Raw genomic sequence first — 22,483 nt, 5'->3', positions numbered from 1 at the left:
ACATGGGGGTAGATAGAACCTTCTGCAGGGTAGATCCTTTGGCGGAATGCACGCTTGAAGCGGCGAAGGCGACAAAGGATGAGGCAGAAACGAAGGAGACCTAGATATTCCTCTTCACTCAACTCGAGGGGCCTATGCAGGCACATTTTTTCAAGCACATCAGATCTGAACGTCACCTCAATCACGTTGAACAATATGCGTCCTGAGTTGGTTGTCGTCGTCATGATCTGGAAGCGATTGTATTCGAAGAGGTCCTGCGAGTAGATCCGGGCCCAGAGTTTGGCTATCTCACTAGGCATGGTGTCTGGACCTTGAGGGATGAGAGGGGCTGGTGCACGATCTAGGAGAGTCATGACTGTGGTCTTGTCAAACCCACGAGAAAGGGTCTCGCTGATATATCCAAGCTCATAGACACCGGTGTACCCGCTTGGCGTATAGTCCTCCATTTCAATATCTTTGAGAACAGCATCGGGGTATCTTGCTTGGAGGTATCGCTTGAGGCTTTGAGCTCCCTCCTGTGTCTTGCAGAGCAAGTTAAGACAACGAGTCATACCAGCCCGGCCAACAACTTCCTGGTTCACAGTGTGGTCACGTACTTCTCGATACGCAAGAACGCCCCGCCGCTTGACAGCCTCCAAATCATCGCGCAGCTCCACTGCCGGACCTGACAGCTGTATGGATGTGCCTAGCCACACATCAGGGGTACGATGGCCCTCCTTAGTAGCGCTAGGCGGGACGATACAAGGTATGGATTGAAATGACAGCGGAAGAGGATGATGAGGTTGGTAGTACGAGAAAGGGATTCTGACAAACGCCGCCTTCAGTGGAGCATGGGCGCCGATGGGGAACGGGACTCTCATGGTCTTCCATTTTGTTCCCTCCAAGGCCGCACTAGAATGCAGGCCTTCCTCGTATTTCAAGTCTACCCAGACTCCTTGCAGCACGCTCTTCACCTTGGCAGAGAAGTCCTTGAATGGGATAGGAACCCCCTCAGGGGCAAGCGCTGTGAGACATTGCTCCATCACAAAGAGCTGAGCAGAAAAATCATTTGATGGAGCTGTGAGCAGGGTTTGCTGCGGCGGACGGGGCCCCGCAATGATTTCTGTAACAGCAAAGTCAAATCCTATAGTGATGTCTCCCCTTGCAGCGCCTTGCAAATTCTTGGAGTGAGCGCGGCTCCGTATTTCCTGCTGAAGGGCATGTTCTGCTACCGAATCAAGCATGGGCGGACATGATCGAAAGACGGCGAAGCGGTTGTCACCATGTTCCACTCTCCAATGGGGAACTCCCCACCGTTCCAGAGTGAGAGCATATGCCTGGGCGGAGACACTAAGGTTGGAGTTGTGGACCTCAGTACGGGTGCCGTCTGAACCATCAAAGATGGTCCCAATGGCCTCTTCCTGAAGCGGCCAGGTCGGAAGCTCGTTACCACCCAATATGGCACATGCATCAAGGGAAATAAGGAGGCAGTAGCGAAAATGCCCTCGTAGCTCTCCGATCCGGCGTTCAATCTCGCCAACCGTTTCATGGTGATAAGTCTCGGACTGCGCAATCATTCGGGCTTGGAGAAGCTTCTGAAGATAGGCTTCCGATTCAGGCTTCAGTATCGCCATGGTTTCACGGTGTTTGGGGAGGATCTCGGCGCGGCAGAGATGAGAGACGGTGCTCTGGACACGGCAAAGAAGTTGACTCAGCACAGACTGCGTGCCCATGATCCGTTCCCTCCACTCAGACGTTGGGAGCCAATTCAGATTATCAGCAGAACGTTGCAAGTCAATGTTAAGGATCGGCGCTTCGATATAACGAAATGGGGGGTGGCGCTCAATGAGTGCGAGGTGTGGACGAAGTGGGTCGAAGCTGACTGGTCTCTGGCAAAAGTCCATGAACTCCCGATACTTCAGAGAAGTGTTTAAGACACTTGTTCTTGCCGGAGGGGTGGCATCAACCCAGGAAGCATATGTTCCATTGTAAGGACAAACATCACGGGTATTTACTGCCACGATGCGGATTGCCGTCTGACGGTAAGCTCGCTTGACAGCGGATTCTGAGGTAACCTTATGTGTTAGACTGGAATGGCCTGATAAATGAAAACGGTATACCACTTACGAGATAGCCCTTCCCTCCATTTTCGAACATGGTCTGCAGCCTCGGGAGTGGGGGAAAGGGGCCGAATGGGTAGAGGGGGGGCTCCTGTCGATATCATCATGTAGTGTGAGAATGGCAAATAGAATGCCGTAATATACTGTGCATACCTTGAATAATCATAGCTTCTTTCAGCAAGGACATCGTACCCCCTTCCTGCGCCATGATCTGTTTGACTGAGGTGAACGATGCGACATCTGAGGCTGGTGCTCTTGGTCTTGGCGGTGGCTCAAAGGAGGATGGCAGGGGTGGACGAGAGGGTGGGAATCCTGATGTGTATTGGGAGAAAGGGGCTGAGGTATGGGCTAGGTTGAACTGTACATCTTCCCCGACTGGAGGTGAACGAGGGCGATGCCGTTCTGGGGGATAACGAGGTGCTCTCGCACCTGACAGCAGCTTATCGGGGGATGGCAGGGGAGGAGGACGAGAGCGTAGGTTTTCTGACCAATTAAGGGGGGTCGGGATGGAGGTGTGGCCTGATGGCATTCTGGCTTGGTGGAACCGGACATCTTCCGTGCCTGGAGACGAAAGATGGCGATGGTGTTCAAGTGCATGTGGAGACTCTGCACGATGGCGTCTAAGGCCCCCTGATCCTGAATGGCCTGAGAAGCGAGAGGGATGATGAGAGAATTCCTCGGATGAAGACACCGGACGCGGAGGCCAGGGGCTTTGATGAACTGGATGTTGCTCCACCGCTCGCAGGTCATGCGGATGGTAAGAGCTTTGTACATGCTCTGGTGATCTGCTTCTTCGTGCAGGTGAGCGTTGACGTGAGGAATGGCCTCGCTGATGCCATTGATGTGTGAGGCTCGTGCTCTGAGAGGGGACTCGTGGATGCGGCAAACGCTTCTTAATGGACCTCCTGCGGCGCTGAGAGGCGTGTGACGCTGATGGCACATCGGAATCATCCCTTTCCGAGGCTAACGTGGAGGCCCCCCACCTTCCGCTCTCCCACTCATTGTCACTGAGGAATTCTTCTGGTTCAGAGGAGGCCCCATCGTCGTCCTCTGGAAAGCGAAACGGCACATGAAATCCCACTTGGATATGTCCATCCGCTGTGAAAGTGCAAAGGGAAAGGAGGCGAACCGCTCCAGGAGGGTAGGTTGGCCCCGCGGGCTTGGAACGGTTGCGATATTGGATGTCGTTAAACATGATAGCCAGCTCGTGCACCAGACCGATTGGTCCTGATGTTACGGGGTCCACATTCTGTATGAGATGCTGTTCCCAGTGCTGCACGCAGACACATTCTGCAATGCCCTGGCTAGTGCCCTTTGTTGCTTTCTTCATCGACTTGGTCCACTCCGATGGTCTCACCCTCTTGAGGGAGACTTCACCCAATGTCTTTCCAACTGTCCACCCAGATTTGGTGTCAGAGTAGGTAAACGGTATAGGCTCGGGCAATAGGATAGGTGGCGGCATGGGATGGACAAAACACCGCAAGTACCGTCGTGCATCATGGGGAAATTGGTGATATTGCAGAGGGGCAATTTCAGGGTCATTCTGGTGACATGAGTTAATGGCATTTTGAAGCCATGGGCGGGAAATGAGGCATTCGGATGGAATGACGTATACTTCGAATGCAGCGTAGTAATAATGGATCGAGTACGGTGAATCCAGCTTGCACCCCTGAAACGTTCCATCCAGTGAGTGATCCACACCAGGGCTAACTACCTCCTCTACGATCGGAATCCGTTCCTGTCCTGAAAGGAAGCGGGAGGGACGTAGGGGGCCGTCCTGTGAGGGTAGTTCAAGCGCACGAATATGAAAAACGCCCTGACGGTTTATCTTCCAGCCTTGATGAAGACGAACAGCATTGGGAACAGGAATGGGGGACGACGTGGCAGAGTCAAGGCTCATATGCACAAACGGGAATGCCGTATAACAAGAGGAGGGGGGAGATGGTAGTGAGAAGCCCAATTGCAAACCAAGCCTAATAAGATTTAGTATTAGCGAAGGATGGCGGGCGAAGCAGAGGCAAAGGCAACAAGCACTAGAGTGGAACAACGAGAACTATCGCACCTCGTGCAGCAGCGTGGAGGAGGGGGTGAATACGATGGTGACTAGGCCAATCGTGTAGAAAGCCTGCGGGCTCGTATCGGTACTTTGACGATATCCAGTGCGTCGAGCGAAGCAGGGGCGATATAGTGAAATGACGAAACCTATTCCACCCGGCACAGCAGTGTGTAAGCACCCTGCATGACCTGAGTGGTTTGAGACTGCATTGAAAGCTGGGTGTGGCCTAGCAGCGGGCTTTGCCCTAGGACGCTGAACGAAGGGAGGTAAAGGCGACTAACGCAGTCGAAAGATCTTTCGCACCCTGGTACAGCAGCGTGTAAACACCCCGCACGACCTGAGTGCCTGGGGGCGTTTGGTATCTCTGTAATAGCAGCGAGTCACTAGAACACTCTGCTTTCCACAAATGCCAAACACCACTGAATTGAACGGCCCAGCATGATGTGGGGTGCGACGCCTCTGTTTCGAACGGAAACTGTAGAATAGATTAAGTAAAATTGTTACCTACTTGACAATGCGGTTATACGCCTGGTCCACTAAGACCTGGGACCCTCTGATCGACGAGAGGTGTGCAACACTGGGCAGGGTGGCGGAGCTACGAAGAGGGTATCGATGAGATCAATGATCGAACGGTGCTGGTATGCAGGCTAACCACAAAGCGGCACTTACGTTTACGATGATTGGCTGCCACTCCCACGCTGTCTGAATCGAGCTGCCCGTAGTTCGACGTCCGGTTTCAAAGTGCCAAGTTTTGGGGCCGCGTTCGATATTCCAAATGTGGCGAGTATAGAAGTCAAGGAAGGTTAACAATCCTGAAGATGGAACTCTGAGGGAAGAAAGATGTGCATGCACTCACCTTTGATGATGAGGGAAAGGGGTGATGCGAAAGATGAATGACGTTGAAAATGAGTGGGTCCACTGGCTCGTGACCTTTGTTAAATTAATTGTGACATCGTCGTAAATAATCCAGGGGATACCTACCTCGTCTGATGGCACTTTAATAATATATTGGCGAAGTGGTGATAGTGATACGAGTGTCGGAAAAGATGGATGGTGTTGAAAACGGCACCGCTTGTGACCCTATTGAATTAATTGTGACATGGTCATGAATAATCCTGGCCACCGCTCTTAACAAGGACAGATATGCGCTAGCCTTTTTCCAGGAAGAGAATAGTGGTACAAATGTTTGAAAAGATAAATGGTGGTGAAAATAGTGTTTGGTCTTGCGAGCTCGTGACCCTCATCGGTTGTCATGAATAACCGTGACTGTGGAGCTGTCATGAATAATCCTGAGGTGCAACCTGCCTTTTCTGATAGATCTTTAACCACTGATATGATGCACCATAGGACAAGAGCGCTGATATTGCGGGGAAACGGGGTCACGGACGGCCCCGATTGTACGTAACACCTGATGAGCGCCGAGCGGCTAATACACTGCAACAATGCAACCGTCGTAGAAGACTCAAAGCGTAGGAGAAAACCGTGAATCGAGCCAGAAATAGAGTGTAGGCTAACATGACGTTAAATAAGAGAGCCAGGGCCTGTCTCGGATCCCCTGAATGCTACAACCAAGATATCCGCCACTCGTTCAATGGGAGCCCACAAACTTAACTGGTAAGACATCTCCCCATAATGATAATAGGCAAGACCAGATACTAAGGAGTACTGAGAAGACAGGCCAAACCGGCACCATATCCGGCGCCGCAACAGGCACATTCAGGTAGGCTAGAGATGGATGACGAATTCGATCCATTTTCAGCTATGGAACGTTGGCCTGCCATTGGAGAATCCTCAAAGTGCCCCCACTGCGGCGTCAATATCGACGAATATGCAATATTGGCATCGAGATGCATGCAACTGGAGAACGAAGTTCATAGACTTCAAGCAGAGATCTAATTAGGCGCCTGTGCCATTTAAGTTTGTTCTTAATATTTTGTACCTGTCCAGAAGTTACTCCCTCGAGTGTTTTTGCGGGGGAACCGAAATACATTGTTCTGACATATTTCAGCCTCATTGAATTACTATACATCGTGTGTGCAAACGGACAAGAGTTTCAGTCGGAACAGTGTGGCGAGAGCCGCAGCGCGGGTCGAGAACTTCATGCTTGAGCACGGGGATGTACAATGATGAAAGAAGAAAAGAGGGGAAGAACTAACCAGCATATCACGCGGTGAAAGGCGAAGTAGGAGAAAAGCAAGCCAAAAAAGAAACATGTTTTGGGCAAACAGGGGAAATACTAGAAGTAGATGTAAATTAGCACAATGAACATCAAAGAAAGAGGTAAAGCTGAAGCGCACAACGAACGGATGCGAGGGGTCTATTTGACAGGGTTTATCAAATAGGAGGTTCACCCTTTATCGTACTTTGTAAGTGAGGACGAATCACTTAGGTCATTTTACGGAAAGGACACCCTATGGAAAGCAGAGTCAATGCCCAGCACAAGAACATGAGAACACACTATCCGTCTCACGGGTTGACTGGCAGAGGACCTGCCACTAGCAAGCATGACAACAGAATCAAGGATGATGTATAGCGGGATAGTTTGTGGTGGAGCCACGAAGCTTTATTGGGATGAGGTTGAGCTTCTGAGCATTAGTTAGTGAACGTCGCTGAGGTTTGTCATCCTCTGAAGCACTTTCCTCATAAGATAACAGGTTGTCACCGGGGTAAATGTCTCAGACTGAAAAAGCGTCAGAGTCTTTCCATGCTCGTTGCTTCAGCTTGCAGAGGGGGCTTGTGATGGCGGGCGGTCCCTTGTTTGGGCGGAGCTATCCCAAAGATCGAAGGGCTCCAAATGATTTTGGCTCGATCCTGGTTATCCATATGCCTGGAGCACCTAAATTCGAAATGATCAGTCCTAAGGTTGGGATGGTTAGAGATGCCCTGTTCGTGATGATAAGTATAGGGTCCGTGCCTCTTTGTCAGCATCGTGATATCTGTCTTAAATGGTGAACCGACCCACATCGAACGCAGACGTCTCGACGAGGGGAAAGAAAGGAGGACGTGCTGGATGAAGAACAAGGAGCTTTCGAACTAGTTTGGAGCCTTCAAATGAGGTTACGTTGTGGAGGGAATCAGTAAGGGCTTACCGAGGAGTAACTTCGCCCTTCACGCACTTGGTGGTGTTAAACGGCTAAACTAGAGGTGGAGTGACAAGTTTGAGAGTGCAGACATTGAGCGGGCGAGTGACGGTTGGTGCGAATCATGAGGAGGACATCGTTGGCTCAGAAGGCAATTGGGTCTAGCGGCTGCGAGGGAGCTGCAGGATGCTAGTCCAGGATTCACGAGTGAGGAAACACCTTACTAAGAAGAGAGGGAGCGTGGTGCAGCGGAAAACTGAGCAGGCTCTTGACAGCTGTTTGTAAGCGCCACAAAGGATGAGCAATCATGGCTCCATTCTCCATTGGTGGTGGTGCGCGATCCGGCTGGGACAGGTGGTTGTTTAAACAGCTGTCTCTTGCTTTGCGGCGCTGGAAACGGTTCTGGCGTGAATAGCAAGATCCAAATCAACTCACACCCAGCTAGGATTGAGTACAGCGGATCTGATGACCGCGAAAAGGTGAGCAACTTCATACCCGTGAGTTTTTCACGAATCACGAAATGGGACATCTTCGTTGGGATTCAGTATCTCAGGAGAAAGTAGATACAGACTACGAATCCATCATACATAGACTCCACTAGTCGGTCAAATCTATTTGTTCTTGTTCATCATCCATCACTAATGGGAAGTCCGTGTGATCGATTTCGAGCTCGGAATAATTAACGGGAAATGTTGCGGCCACTTTAGCAGCTCGGCACCGCAGTTCATGAATGAGGTCCGGATCCAGGCTTCTCCAGGTAGGCTGCCAACGCGGTGTCGATGGAGGAAGGGAAAGGATCTGTTGTTTCACCCTATCCCGAAAATTGTCGATGTTCGTGTCTTTTGGCGCAGCATCAAGTCCGATGTGTATAGCTTGAATGTCAGCCATGGTCCAAACCCCACAATCATACCCATTCCATTGGCGCGGTTCCGTCTGGGGCTTTTAATATATATGATGTTCACGATTCAGCGAGATGCACACCTACAGTGACTGCTCGAGTGGACCAATTGGACCAGTTGTATCCATGCTCATCATCAGGGTGGATGAACGACCAGGTGGCATTGACTAGTCCCTGAAGTATCTGATGAAAGAGGTATCATTGACACTGAGATGCGGGTTAGAGTTTGGGAACGCACTGTAAACACCCACTGTGGACCATGACGGCCTATATGAGCGTTTTGCTGGAGAGGCATGCTGTCAAGATAGCGCAGCTCTCGTTGTTCGAAGTTTACAACGCCAAGCAGCCAGTGACTGCGCTTCCTTGAGTAGCATGGAATTGTCCAAGCGCTTGCGTCAAAAAGATCAGTTCGGACCTTCTTTGTGGCTCGCTGAAGGTTGGTTAGTACAGGGTCCATCGGTGTAAGCATTCCCACATACATCCAACAGGTGAACTGCCATACAATGCCTCATTCCTTCACACTGAGTAGGAAACATGATCACGCGGGGGTGAGTAGTCTTGAGGATATCCCGTAGCTTTTCGTCTGTAAGGTCTTGCAGCATCTCAACGTAGGCATCGATTATTGCTCCATGTATCAGCCGCCGGCGATTGACTGTCGGTAATGCATCAGGGAAGATCGCAATATGTTTGTAATATCTTGCTTTATCTCTTGTTTTGCTCTCATTCACTATCTAATGAGATATCAGTGGCATGAGTCACTGGGGAGCCTGGGAGGATTCTTACTTTTCCGGCGTCTTGAGGCAGAAGCAACTCCATTATTTCCTTCCAAATTTTGGTTGGCTTTTGTTGTTGGATGGACTGGGTGGGTGAACGGATGGCATCGAAGATTGTTGTAATTGGAGGAAGACTTTGGGGACGGGGGTTCTCATTCCAGAACTTCTCCTCAATACTTTTGTTGCAGCCGGGACTATCTGCATCTCTCAATCTATGAGGAGGAACCAAGTCCGTAAGAGGTTCAGTGTGTGGATCAGGATTGTCAATGGGGTCCATTGTCTCATCAAGTCGTATCTCTGGTTCACCGTCTGAATGGTTTACGGGTATCTCAGGTTCGAGAGTATCGCCTGGGCCACTGCCACTGTCAGTAGAGGGCTCGATATCATCAATATCGTCGTTGTCATCTGGCTCTGGGCTCATCCGGATAAGTCCAGTGAGTGCACTTAGTTCATTTGTGACTACAGCATCGTCTTCGGGGTCTATGCCGTGTGTTCCTGAGGATAGAGTTGCGGAACCAGGGGGGGGAAGGCGGAAGGAGGAATACTCCATGGCACTCGGTGCAGCCTGGGGGTCTGAATGTTCTAGGTTTGCAAGCAGGTAGTGTGTCGATGCACGCCACAGATTGACGCAAGGAAATGGTCCGTTCACGATTGCATCACGGCACTTGAGTAACAACTTGAGGCGTAGTTGCCATCGATATTTATAAAGAGCTGGAATCAATGTTAGTGTATTGGTGATTTGTGGGAATTGTAGGACATACGATGAATATCGTCTGTGGTCCGAATCATGGAGTCTACCGACTGGACGATCCAGGTGCGTGCGTTGAGTTCCTCTCGAGCGAGCCTAAGCTTTTCTTCCTCAATACGAGTGAGTGACAGCACTGCTACTATGCCATGGCGAACCTGCTGATCGACGATAAAGGCAGGTGGTTTCTCATCCAGGTTCCAGTTGGAAACCCACAGGCTCTCCCACATGTTTGTCCACTGCTCATCACTGGGATCCATGTTAAGCAGTATTTTGACGTCCATTTTGGTGTGCTTCAAAGAATCCGGGAGCCAGGAGGGCCTATCGGAACGCTTGAGGCTGTCAACAAGCTCGTTATATCGCGCGACCTGGTCGGAAATAACACGGTGTAGGAGAAATAATGGCCACACTATGGAAACCCATTATGGAAATATGCCAGATAAATCACAAAAACCTCATACGACAAGTAGATATGAGAACATAGAAGGACCTGAATTTTAACGAATTTTACGAATTTTTACGAATTATTACGACTATACACGATAAATCGAAAGAAAGAAAAATAACAAAAATACTTCAAGCTTACCATCAACGAGACGGAATTCTCGGGGGAATTTATAGCAAATATTAAACCAAGAATTAGGACAATCGACCAAGATTTGACTATAAAGATAATCAGAGAACCTCCACGGAAACTACTTTCCCACGTCCGCACACGTAGCAAGGATGGAAGTACCACGGAACAAAGATTCCTCAGGAACTAATGCAAAAGTCAAAGTCGTGTTTATAATAGGAAATGTAGATGTCACCCAAACGGAACCAATGAGAGTAATTACAGGGGAAACTACCCATAAACGACGGAGATATGACTAAAACTCCTGCAAAACGAGGACAATGTCTAAAAAGCAAGCGCGAAGATTAACTAGTAACGACCGAGACAAGCTTGATAGCCCATTAGAAAGGAAAGGATCTACTCTTAATCCTCCCAAATTTCCATAATAAAAGGATCATGCGTTAATGAGAAATCCAATAACGGGAATAGCGACATCAAAAGTCCGAGCTCAGGGACAAGACGATGATTGCGTAGGATCCATAATTAAAACATACAACGAAATTTACACGGAAATTATGAAAAATAGGAAACTATAGTTATGCAAATTCTCAGCCCAAACGGTCCAGCCGTTGTGAAGTTATACCCATGACGGGAATATAGGAATCCGCATCATGTGTAATGACACATGAGGGTGGCGATGCACAGGGAACCGGCCGTCGGAACCGAGATCCGCACTTCGGCAGATCGCGAAGACCAATTTCCGTCCAAATAAGGAAGAGCCCGGTCAAACAAAGCACGAAAAGTGCAAAAACAACCTTAGATCATGAGGGAAAAATCTGAAATAAATCACAGAAGCCCATATGAAAGAAATAAACACCCGCGCATATCATAAATCCCGAACAACTAAACGAAAACGGCTCCCGCATACGAACAACTATGGGAACGACGCATGTGATTACCGAATGTGCGCACGAAACTTTGCTAACTCAACGAATACAGGGAAATAGGACACAACCTTAGTACCATTGGAAAGGTGGGAATAAATGAAAATTTATGATACCAAGAACGTGAGAAAACATCCAGAAATGAATGAGATACAAGGACATGAAGTTAGAAACCTGAAAACACGCGGGAAGACAGCTTCAAGAGGTCTAGAGCCCTAAATAAAATACATAAAAATATGATATCTTCGAGGAAGACCTACTATAACAACGAACAATACATATGGAGGATTAGGATGTGATAATACAAAGGGGAATCAGGGAATATGAACGAAATTCACAAAAACTACTAAACTACGACGGACCATGGCGGGAATTTTAGGGAACGATGTTCTAATGAAGTAGAGAGCTATAACACATTCGTTTGAGTAATTCTTGATTACTAGCAACTTTTTCTTTCAGTTTTAAACCTGAATAATTCACTCATTTATCATTTCAGTCTCATTTTAACTAAATGTCACTAAATAAAATTGGAATAAATCAGCTGAAGGTCTCAGCACAGTCGCACGCATAGTAATGCGAGGTTTGAATTCAGTATGACCGAGTCATAGCGAACTTAATGGGAAATATGGGGAATTTGAAATAGGGAACTGCGGCAAATGCGGCGCAGACAAATTCTAATTAACCATTAAAATAGCTTAGGCGAGGAAGGACAATAAGGATTCCAGGCGCAGTCTGACCGCAGTAGAGCCGCAGTTCAGCGCAGCAAAGCGCAGTGGAACTATAGCGTGAAAATTTCACTTTTTATTCAGTTTGAGAAAAATACACTGTAAATAAATCCTGTAAATAGAAGGTAGAGCGTGAAAAAGGAAGGCGACCCAAGGAGTATAAAAGGGAGACCCTTTCTGCGACTTTTCGCCCCCCTTAGAGAAGTAAGAAAATAGAGTATTATTTTTCTCAAGCATTTCTGGTTGTCACTCCAGTGCGAAAAAGTGATATACAGTTAAGATTGCCACTGTAGTAAAAGGCAGCAATTAAGGAGAGAAATATTAAGTAGATATTTCAACAGGAGAGCTGGTTAACACTCCAGATTTCAAAGTGTAAACACAAAACAGTTATTTTGCTACTGTTAAAACAAGCAATAAAATAAGACAAAAATAGAACAAACTCAAGGGACACTCCAGACACAATCCAAATTCATTAACTGAATAGAATCTTTGGAACTTCACCAAGTAGAAGATTAAATTCAAGTTTAAATCCAAATTAAACAACGCTACACAGAATTACACCTAGACAAATCAATAAATTTCAATAAAGAAACAGCTCCGCAGGGCTCGGTTTATCTGTAAGTCAATTCCCAGGAACTTTAAAACTAACCCATAAAAATAGAATTAGCCAAAACACTCGGATTGGTACTATATTTACAATAAACAACACTAGTACACTTCCCCATCCTAACTAAAGAACCAGGGAACAGCTTGGTGGTGGTCTCGTTTGAACCTCCCAACTGACCTTCCTTCGTTCTCTCCTTCAACGGTGAAGGAGCGGAGCTGGATCACCTTATGTAACCAGTTTCCTACGTCCAATAACGATATTAGAGTTTGTGCTGATTTGCGTACTGACCGTGTTTTGGTTGCCAAATATATGATTGTTCACTGTCTAAACAACAATAAACACCCCCCAACGATCTCACCTGATGTATAGATCGTCTACGGATAAAATTCTATATTGACTTTACTATGATTTCTAGTCAATATTACACCTATATTTACCACTTTTCAGTAGGATGTGATTTTCCTGATAATTTACTGAAGGAAAACTGCTAATAAAATAATTCCGCAATAAATGTTACTCAATACAGGAGTGACCAAACTGCTCTTTCTATCGCTTAGAGTGCGTGCTAGTTATCTAGCAGGTTCAGGATCGCTCACTTTTCTCCTGTGGTGTGATAACCAAGTATTGCTGAGAGATTATTCAATTAAGAAGTCCCTCCACCAAATTCTCACTAATTCTCACTATGACACTTTTGTTCAGCTGTGTCTAACTGACCCTAACTCACGCTTAGAGTGACGTGTTAGTTTTATATTAGCTAACAACTAATATTTGCTTTTATCTTTTGGAGCAAACGAACCAACCACTGGTGAGGAGAATTAAACTTTTATTTCTACCTGAGGTTTGAGAGGGGGCAGAAGCGGTGGCCTTTTATGCTTTTCAGAGGCCTCTCTACTCCCACGCCTCGCACTAGTTACATGTGCTACATTTGTATTATAGATAGTTCTAGAATGATATAGGGGGTTGGGCTGTGTAAGCTTAATAATGGACTTAGGACATGACTCAGCAATAAGTAATTCATTTCTTTGTCTTTTGGGCCGATCTCAGCGGGATCTTGTAGCGCTGAAGCTATGCTCTACACCGCCTTAATTACGAACGGTTATCTTTAGAAATGACTCGGCTATAAAGGAACTTTCTAGACTGTTCTCTAATTGACCCCTTTTTGTGAAGCCACATCATTACTAATGTTCTAGAGCCTTCCCAATTAATTAACTGATCCGCGGACTTCTGAATCACTTCATGCTTATGATCCGAGATCCAGATCATCAATCATTCCTTTGTTCCGATTTATTTGGGCTTAAAATCAAAAAGTTTTGATGAATCATGGGAAAATATACAAGATCCGGTTTTTTAGCATTTTCTCCTCTTCTGATGCGATCAAAAACTGTCCGCCCGCGCCGGGGAATACTCTATCATATGGTATTCGGTCCGCCAGACTCCCGGGCGCCAATATATTTCCCTTGAGTCACATTACCTTTTGTAAGAATTAGCAAATAAATATATATGAATTATAAGGTGTTTCGCCGTTTGAGCGATATCTCCGTCAGTTTTGAAGCTTTTAGAATGAAACAAAACCGTGGATAAAGTTAAGAAACAGTCCTTCCAGATGGTAAAAAGATTACAGTCAAAAGTTTACTGGTTCCCGAGATATTTACATTTCTTTCCCAATGTTCCTTCTTATTCTGCCGTCTATGTGCTATTTTCTTGTTGTAGGGATATATTCTTTGAATATTACACCTATGTCAAGTTCTAGGCATGATTGTAGTAGATTAAATCTCATACTACATGGGTGTAGATATTTTATAATGATCTTCTAATGTCTGTCCAGTCTCATAAAGATCATGAGATCTGTTAAACGTCTGAACTTGTCACCTGTTCGTTGACTATTCTGATAGATCATTGTTTTATTCTTTGAATATTATTTCTCCTACAACGGGCACGGTCTTTTGCACTATTGAACACTGAGACCATCTTCGAGTAGCCTATAAGTACTGGATAAGCCTTCAAGCACATCACCATTCACCTCAAACGGGGTTGTGCTTACCAACTTTTGTAACGAGTCGTCCTCCACACCGTTGCGAGCTTCGAATAGGGTTCATCTCGTCCTGGTACTTGGCTAAGCGGATAAGGATGGCATGTTTGCGGAATCGGGCCAGGATGTACTTCTCCATATAGTCCCTTTCTGTGCTAGACGGATTTCGCGGAGGTTTCAAATCGGACAGGCCAATTTGAGCTGTCAGATCTCGTAGGCGTTGTTGAGATTCATCGTGCAACAACCGTACATGCTGAGCGGCTTGGAAATGTTCGTCAAGATCGATAGGGCTGTGGGACAGTGTTCGCGCCAAGCTAATTCGGTCCAACTCCTTCTTTACAGCATCCAATGCTTCCGAATGTGCTTGCGCTGACCGTTCGGCTTCGAGAAGTCTCGCGAACTTTTTCATTCCGGCTTGGTCATTGTCTAGACCATAACCAGCATAAGTCAACGGCGAACACGGGATTGGAAACAGACATACAAGTTCAAACGGAGAGCTGCAAAGTCTTTTGCTCTTCCCACTGGGATCGAAGGAAAGGAGTTGTGAATCCCCTGTCACTCTCCAAATCTTTAAGAAGATCCATCAGAAGCGCCTCCTCACGGAGAATGGCGGCCAGTTTGGACCTCGCCAATGAAGCAAGACGGTCTCAGCCACGGATCGCAATCTTCTTGATTCCGTGGTCAATAGTTGTGATTCGTTTAGCTGGCTATAGTTTGGGGAGAACCTTGGATAAGATAGGGTTGTCGAACAAACAGTGTTTGGCCTGGTGAGACTCACACTCATTATGCGTTCAGGCGCTATTGTATCAACAATTAAGGACCATAGCCACTCATTTCCTTCCCCGTTTGACTTTCCGAACCCATTTCGTTTCCAGGGGTGAAATGCGATTTGACAACAGAATTGATGTGCATAGGCATGGAAGACTGAAACGGCGATGCTCAATCTAGGAGCGATTTCGGGAATGAGATTGTACTTTGTTTGTATATCAAGAGGTTGTATGTTACGGGGATGGGGGAAATTCCCCATTCCTCGATCCGTTCTTATAGTGGGATGACGAGGGTCATGTATAGTTTGTACCATAACTGGAAGTGTAATCGATGAGTCTTGCCCGGGAGTGGACGATCGAATTCCCATCGATCGTGATGGGTGATGTAGTGAGCTATTAAGGGGTTGATGATATGTAGTCGGAGATACCAGGACAGATGGGCCAGCCACGGGTACTTGGCGCTCCTCAATGGAGCGTACCGTGTGCGAGGTTACGACTTGCGGGATGGACGAGAACCTCGTGTAGTTGCCATCGGGTACTTGGCGTTCGCAGTGCGAACGTACCGGTGGCGGGTTGATATCATAGGCGTGCAATGAGGACTGACTATTAGGGCCTTCGGTGACTTGGCGTTCCCAAAGGGAACGTACCGTTGGCGGGGACACATGTTGACTGGCAAAGGAAGTAACAGACGGCGGATGGGCGGCTACTTGGCGTTCGCGTAGCGAACGTGCCGGCATCGCGGGTGAGGGGGCCTCATAGAGTTCGCGATCACTATGATCGTGATGGGATGTCGTATGTTGAGTACTGGGGGGAGAGCGTAGTGATGAAGAACCATAGGGTACAGATTCAATAGGACGATACACATGTCGAGAGTCTTCGACTCTCGACCTCGAGTTCTCGCGGCGAGGGCCGTTAGAGGACTCGATATACCCAGACTTATAAGACATATTGAGAGTTGTACAGTCACACGAGTTCAGTTGAGTCACAGGGAGGGTTGTTACAGAAGACGGTACACGAAGCAGTTGTAGTGCAGTTGTTAGTTAGCGGGAACCGCCTTCGGCGGTTTCCGTACATGACGCGTGACTATCTACAAATGGTAAGGTCGCGGGAAATCCCGCGAAACACAAACAACCTCGGCCAGCACCAAAACCCCAATGGGGAAAGCTTTGCACGAGGGGGGGGAAAGGGGTAGAACGGGTAAGGAGGATAGGGTAGCGGGATAGAGGACGGAAAGGAGAAAGAGGGGAGGAGCGATAGAGAGGGGAAGTCTTTGACCATGCGACGGATATGGTCGTTGGAGACTCCGTATCCGTAACATTGTACCTGAATGCTACACAAAGTCATACCTTGGCAATTGATCGATCGAGAACACATCCAACATCATACATTAATCCAATGGTGGCGTTTGAGGGTAGTTGGCGGTTGAGTGCAAGGAGCATGGCAATTGAAAAGTGCTGCTGTTCACCTGGAGTGCGTACATCGCAGAGGAAAAGGGGGATATCATGACGGCATACAGTTGCCATCAGACCCTTCGAACGGAATGTATCCATTTTCGAGGCAGTCCGTTTTCCATGTTTTGTGGCTCTGTGTGATTCTTCACATTCATCAATAGCACCATCCGGTACAAGGGATGAGGGACGAGATTCTTCTGAACAACCTCTAGATGCAGCTTGTGCATCAGAGACATGGAGGGCAGCTTCCTCAATTTCGGCATCGGTGAGGAATGTACAGGTTTCATTCCAGGGAAGGACCATGTCTCCTCCAACGAACATGTACTGCCTATGTTGCATATTACCATCCATAGCGACGATGACATCAGGACATCTAGGGAAACACTTAGTATACCTGTTCTCGGAGGACATCCATGAGAAGACTAACTCGTTGGCTGAACTACCCCATATCAAACCTCCAAAACATTGGGGGCATCTCGCACGGAGGTATGGGCTGGCGGTGGTGTCGGATGGGTTGCGAATGAGCCTTGCTCGCTCAGGGACCATCGACGGAAGATCCTGTGATGTCTTTGTGAAGGTTGGGATGCTGTGGTCAACAGATACCATGCCATGGGACGTAGCGACCGAAGGATCTCCGTTGTGAGCAGGAACGGCGTGGATGGACCCGGCGGACTCGGCCAGCGCGGAACGCCATAGCGGTGCATCGGGCGCCGCAGGGGATGAGGGATGGAGGAATTCTCTCTCCATTTCAACGTCTACTAAATCACGTAAGGCCTGGAACCAAGTGATCACCTCACTAAACGACTGGAGAAAAGGGTCCTATATGAATGCCAGATCATGAACGTGCCAATTCCTGACAAATAACAAATGAATCTCACGTTGTGGGTGAACTCGTAGCCATTCTCTTGTAACATGGAAAACAAAGCGGCATGAAAGGAGGCAGCCGGGGTATACGAGTCCACATGTAAGGCTGAATACAGCGAAAGGACGTCGAAATGGAAGGCAACTTGAGGCATTACAGGTGACCCCGGAAAGTAGCCAGACTGGATGATGCTAAGCGGGAGAGTATTAGATGGACATTCACAATATTCGAACGTCCGCCGCACGGCACCTGGCCTGGGGTCATTGGGTCATTGTTTGTTGAGCGAGATCAGAACGGAAACGTACCTGAGAACGCGATCGTCATGAGCGAATGAAACCGGGGAGACGCATTGCAGTGAGAGCACAGCGATACTGCCGGTGTTTGTAGTTTTCCGTTTCTGTCAAATGACGTCTCGCTGGGGGTGGCAAGGGGTATGCGTCCTGCCTTCTTTGCCTCTACTTCTAGATAGATTTCCAGTGCGTTGTGTATTATATCGCGGCGCCAATGGAGCCATGCAGCTTGCTTTTGCGGATTTCGTAATGCTCTCTTGGCCCGTTTTTGGGAAGCTGACCACGAAGGTGTAGGGGGCAAGGCGGAGTCTGGGTTTGAAAGAGCGGGTTCTGCAATACCTTCCAGCCAACCTTGAGGTGATGCCTCCCATTTCGGTGATTCCTTTTTTAGAGCCGGCATTGAAGGGGGAGTCGAAACATTGCTGGCATCTGTTGATATTGCATTTCCTACATGATCGTGGCGATTTGGCACTGGCCACCAATCTCTAGATGCGATTCCAGGCCCCCAGCGTTGGGTCATCATGGTGCCGCTGGCGTTTGCTATCTCGACGCGTCGCGATGGCTGGGGAATGGGGACTTCAGCGGTTGGAACGCGCTCATGTCCTTTCTTTTTGGACGTTGAGGGTTTGGATTCAGGTGCAGACTGGCCACCAAGGAGATCCACATATTTTTTGGGTTTGCTTAAATTATAGAGGTAGTAAGGCGAGGAATTACAGGCTTATGCCTCGGCATGGTATGTAGCCGTTAAGAGATAGGGTGAATGGAAAAGAACAGGACAGGCTCTTCTCAACAAGTATGCAGCGGTTGCGTGGCTAGTCTAAGATATACTCAGTCAGCTGCACATTCAGTCAGTGTGTGTAGCTGTGGCGCATACCAATAGGCAAACAGGGCAATTGGTGGGCAGTGGAGCAGTGGTATGGTGCTGGAACTATCAAATATGCAGTGGGGCACACGTCGGTCGGATGGGAGCCCCAGTTGAATTGTACCGTTTCTCTCAGCACTTGGGCGCTGGATGGGGTGCGCGTAGTATCCAGATGAAATGCGAATACGGGCTCGCTAAGACGGACTGGATAAAGGGTGGCGCGCAACACGGGGTAGAGGGTGGCGAGGAATTTAACGAGATTGTTAGCCCTCAATGACAGGGAGAGAGGGGTGTAGCGTTGGAACTACTCTTATAAAGGTATTTGCTATGGGGTATGGAGTACACGGGGTAGGCCGGTGGCGAGCGCACGGTGTTCTTGTCTAATTGCACCGCCGTTTCTCAAGTCGCTCAAGCACAGGGTTTCGGGCGTGTGGTGCACAAGTGGCGAATGTGAATACGAGTCCACTAACACGGATTGGATGGCACAATTGGTGGGTGCAGAAGGTCGAGGGTGGCAGAAGGGCAAGGTTGAGGTTCGTGTCTGATCGCACCGTTTGGCACGTCGTGTAAGCGCCGCTTGGTGTGCGAGTGATGTCCAGAAAGCCAAACCTGAGTACGAGACCACGAATAAGGATTGGACGAATCGACAGTACACAATCCAGGGCAGGGACAATGTCCACCGAGTGGGGTTGTTAGTGCCGTTTGATGTTAAAAGACGATGCGCAAAACGTTTGCTGCGGTGCCAGGAATGCCTAACCACAGGCAGTGAGACTTGCGGGCCCGTACACGAGTAATGCTGAACTAGAAGTTTGGATATCGGCGCGTGATGTAATGCACCGTTTGGGTAGAAGAGCTGATTGGGGGGGTATGAATGTCGAGTGTACTGCGCAGGATTAGAACGGGAGGTTGGCGTTGCAGGGGGTGGGCAAGAAGACCAAGATGACCGTGAGTGCCAGCGGTGTTGAATACAACCTCTGGCCCTCGTCAGTCAAATATCTTCACGGTAACCGTGATTCACTAGCGATGCGCGAAGCACCTCTAGTCGTCTGCGGTTAAAGATGAAGAGAAGAGCCCTCAATGATATCTAGAAAGTTTTTGTTAGCTGCAACGCCGAGAGCAAACAGGGAGAACACTAACCGGAAATGGAGTTTTCTATGAGTGCAGAGATGGCCGACAGGGCTGGAAAGGATTGTGCGTGGCAACCCTGAGCTGTGGAATGGAGTACAACGTTTACATGGCACGATGTCAAAGCTGGGTGGGATCGATAGATTTTGGGCGCTTACGGGACGCATGGACGTAGAGCCGCGATCAGAGGTTCAACTCGTACCTATATGGCTGTAGTAATATAAAGGATCGTGTGTGGCAACCTTGAGCTGTGGAACGGTGGATGGTAAAGCTGGGTGGGATCGACAGATTTTGTGGGCGCTTACCGGGACGTGTGGATGTAGAGCCGCAATCAGGGGTTGAAGTCGTATCTATAGTGTAACATATGTTATGCTGGCGTTAATTGACGCGCACATCACCTACAACGGCGCTAACGAGTGTGATGGAGCAGGTGCCTCGGCTTTGGCCGGACGGCCGTTTGGAGGGACATGCATACCCCACGATTGTATTGGTTCCCACGGGGATGAGTGTGGTCAAAACGGGTCAATATGTAGTGACGCATTAGGCAGGACTCCAGCCTCTATGACTTCGTAATATTATATAGAGGCTGGATTCAACCCTCGGTTCATGAATGGGGATTTTTACTGAATGGTTGTCACAGTTGGAAAAGGGTCTTCGCTGTTGCCATGCCTTACATAATCAATATGATTGGGTTGAATTCCAGGACGAACTAAATTATTTGTTTATGTTTACTGTACAAACACGTCCAAATTGCCCATTGGGTGTGTCAGGTCCTTCAATGAATCTGTTCATGGTCAAAATCCCAAGATTTTCTTTCAATAAAGCTCACAGTGATGCATCACCTTCAATCCCATCACGAGGCTGTCCCAAACGCAAAGTTATGGAGGATGAAGATTCCCCAGTAAAAAAAATCTGTGAAAATTCAAGGGGAGCTGCTGCTGCTACTGGTCAGCAGGTGGAGTCAACTAGAGGCACATTGGAACCACTCTCGCCATCCAAGAGGCTTAACCAAGAAGTGCATACCAGAAAACAAAATCCGCCCGACCCTGTCATGTGGGAACCAATGGCTTCTAGTTGTTCCCAGACACTGGCAGGGCAGAGCAATACACAGCCAAGCACCTTCAGGTGTTCCATGTGTCACAATTCTACTGTTGAGCAAATATACCCAAAGAATGATCAGCTGAGGCTCAAGCCTCCCGCAATTGTAGAACTTGTACTGTCAATACTGAAGTCACAGAACTTCACACTCAGTGAGTTTCTTGTTATTCTGTTTAGCAACCCCATAGAATTCAATGCATCAGCAAAGGAGATGCTGAAGTGGTTCATAGGGGGACATACTGTGAAGAACCATCCAGTTGATGTTGTACACGCATTATACAACCACCCATGGGCACGGCCCCAACAATCCTATGAACCCCCCTATGACACATTGCCAGAATATGCCATTCCAACAATGTTTTCTCAGCCAAACACCCAGATGGACAGCAAAAACACATACAGCGACTTACAACACTACTTCATTGCACGAGTCATTGACCGAATGGAATCAGAAATCAGAGTTCTACTGAAATCCCCTTACTTGCGAGCAAGGGATACATCCACAAATCAATTCAGCTGGGACACGGTCCTAGACTTCTCAGTTGATGTGGTCCAGAAGATTGCAGTTAGCATTGTGCCTGTGACCTGGATGCTGCTTACATGGATTGCAGTCGGTGGAGAGAGAGCTGCGCAACTAAAGGAAATGAAGTTCAGGGATTCAGGGAAGGGACGTGGGGCTAATCATGTACGGGACCCTTATTTAGTGAGTAAAGGAATCAGTACCTGCCAGAGAAGCAACTGACAGTGTTTGAGGGGTGTGCCATTGCACTGATGATGCTACTGTACTTTCACAATAAGGGGCTAAACAAATTCCAGAGTATCATGGGGATACTCATGTTCTCCGAGAATTCTTCCAAGTCGCTTCAGTCAATCACTGGCCGAATGGGACTCGCAGTCACAAACAGCTCAACACTCAAGCGCCTGTACTCAATGAGTGCAGTTGCATCCGAAAGAATTCACACTATAGGGGTAAACTGGGTCAACAAACTTGTGTCATTTCACATTGTTTATGATAACATCAACCAATACCACCAAAACTGGCGACCTTCCCTCTCTTCACAAGCATCTCTAGAAAGTGGGACTGCTGCGACACTAATTATGCAGCCAGGTGTGGCTCCTGAGGCTTTTGACGGCTTTGAATATGAGGAACGCTGGCAACATGTCAAATGTGAGGACATCACGTTAGCAAAGATCTGGGAGGACATTGACCGAAAACATCTGGAAAATGTCTGTGTCATCAACATACTATGCCTTTTACTTGATCATGTACCTGGCCTGAGGCGACACAAGACTGATTTTGATGATCTCAGACACACTTTTGCCATTCACCCAACGCCACTCCAGAAAACCGAAGTCATTCCCCTTGAGACATCGGGCTTTGATGAGGCAACCACTATACAGACAATTCGGGATGTTGTTGAGTGCCAACTCCGCATCCCTCCACATGCTCTTGAGGGGCGCCTCATACCATTTTCTGGTGATCAGGCCACGATCTCACATATCCGAACTCTCAAGCGTC

At 48.0% G+C, this 22,483-nt stretch overlaps 4 protein-coding genes across 4 annotated transcripts; 1 reads left to right on the top strand and 3 right to left on the bottom strand.

Annotated features, from left to right (window-relative positions):
• Window positions 1-7,832: 7,832 nt before the first annotated feature.
• EI90DRAFT_3159800 (uncharacterized protein) lies at window positions 7,833-9,935 on the bottom strand (the record flags this gene model as incomplete). The annotated part of the gene is made up of 6 exons (XM_039066247.1): window positions 7,833-8,168; window positions 8,221-8,316; window positions 8,372-8,563; window positions 8,613-8,864; window positions 8,917-9,617; window positions 9,668-9,935. The coding sequence occupies 6 exons, from the start codon at window positions 9,933-9,935 to the stop codon at window positions 7,833-7,835; spliced, it is 1,845 nt and encodes a 614-aa protein (XP_038908196.1).
• Window positions 9,936-15,293: 5,358 nt separating this feature from the next.
• On the bottom strand, window positions 15,294-15,485 carry EI90DRAFT_2891083 (uncharacterized protein; the record flags this gene model as incomplete). The annotated part of the gene is made up of 1 exon (XM_039053989.1): window positions 15,294-15,485. A coding segment is annotated over one exon (192 nt), but the record flags the coding sequence as incomplete, so codon positions are not given.
• A 1,131-nt stretch (window positions 15,486-16,616) lies between these two features.
• Window positions 16,617-17,270, bottom strand: EI90DRAFT_3184699 (uncharacterized protein; the record flags this gene model as incomplete). The annotated part of the gene is made up of 2 exons (XM_039066375.1): window positions 16,617-17,100; window positions 17,155-17,270. Coding segments are annotated over 2 exons (600 nt in total), but the record flags the coding sequence as incomplete, so codon positions are not given.
• A 1,167-nt stretch (window positions 17,271-18,437) lies between these two features.
• Window positions 18,438-19,797, top strand: EI90DRAFT_3022798 (uncharacterized protein; the record flags this gene model as incomplete). The annotated part of the gene is made up of 6 exons (XM_039057813.1): window positions 18,438-18,612; window positions 18,768-19,003; window positions 19,146-19,274; window positions 19,341-19,506; window positions 19,633-19,686; window positions 19,730-19,797. 6 exons carry the CDS (start codon window positions 18,438-18,440, stop codon window positions 19,795-19,797), a joined length of 828 nt encoding a protein of 275 aa, XP_038908193.1.
• Window positions 19,798-22,483: the final 2,686 nt, after the last annotated feature.

The sequence above is a fragment of the Cantharellus anzutake genome, assembly GCF_015039405.1.
Source record: "Cantharellus anzutake strain C23 chromosome Unknown EI90scaffold_175, whole genome shotgun sequence".
In the NCBI taxonomy this organism is placed as follows: Eukaryota; Fungi; Basidiomycota; class Agaricomycetes; order Cantharellales; family Hydnaceae; genus Cantharellus; species Cantharellus anzutake.
The sequence above is the reverse complement of the archived record's forward strand: the minus strand, read 5'-3'. Positions and strand labels throughout refer to the sequence as shown.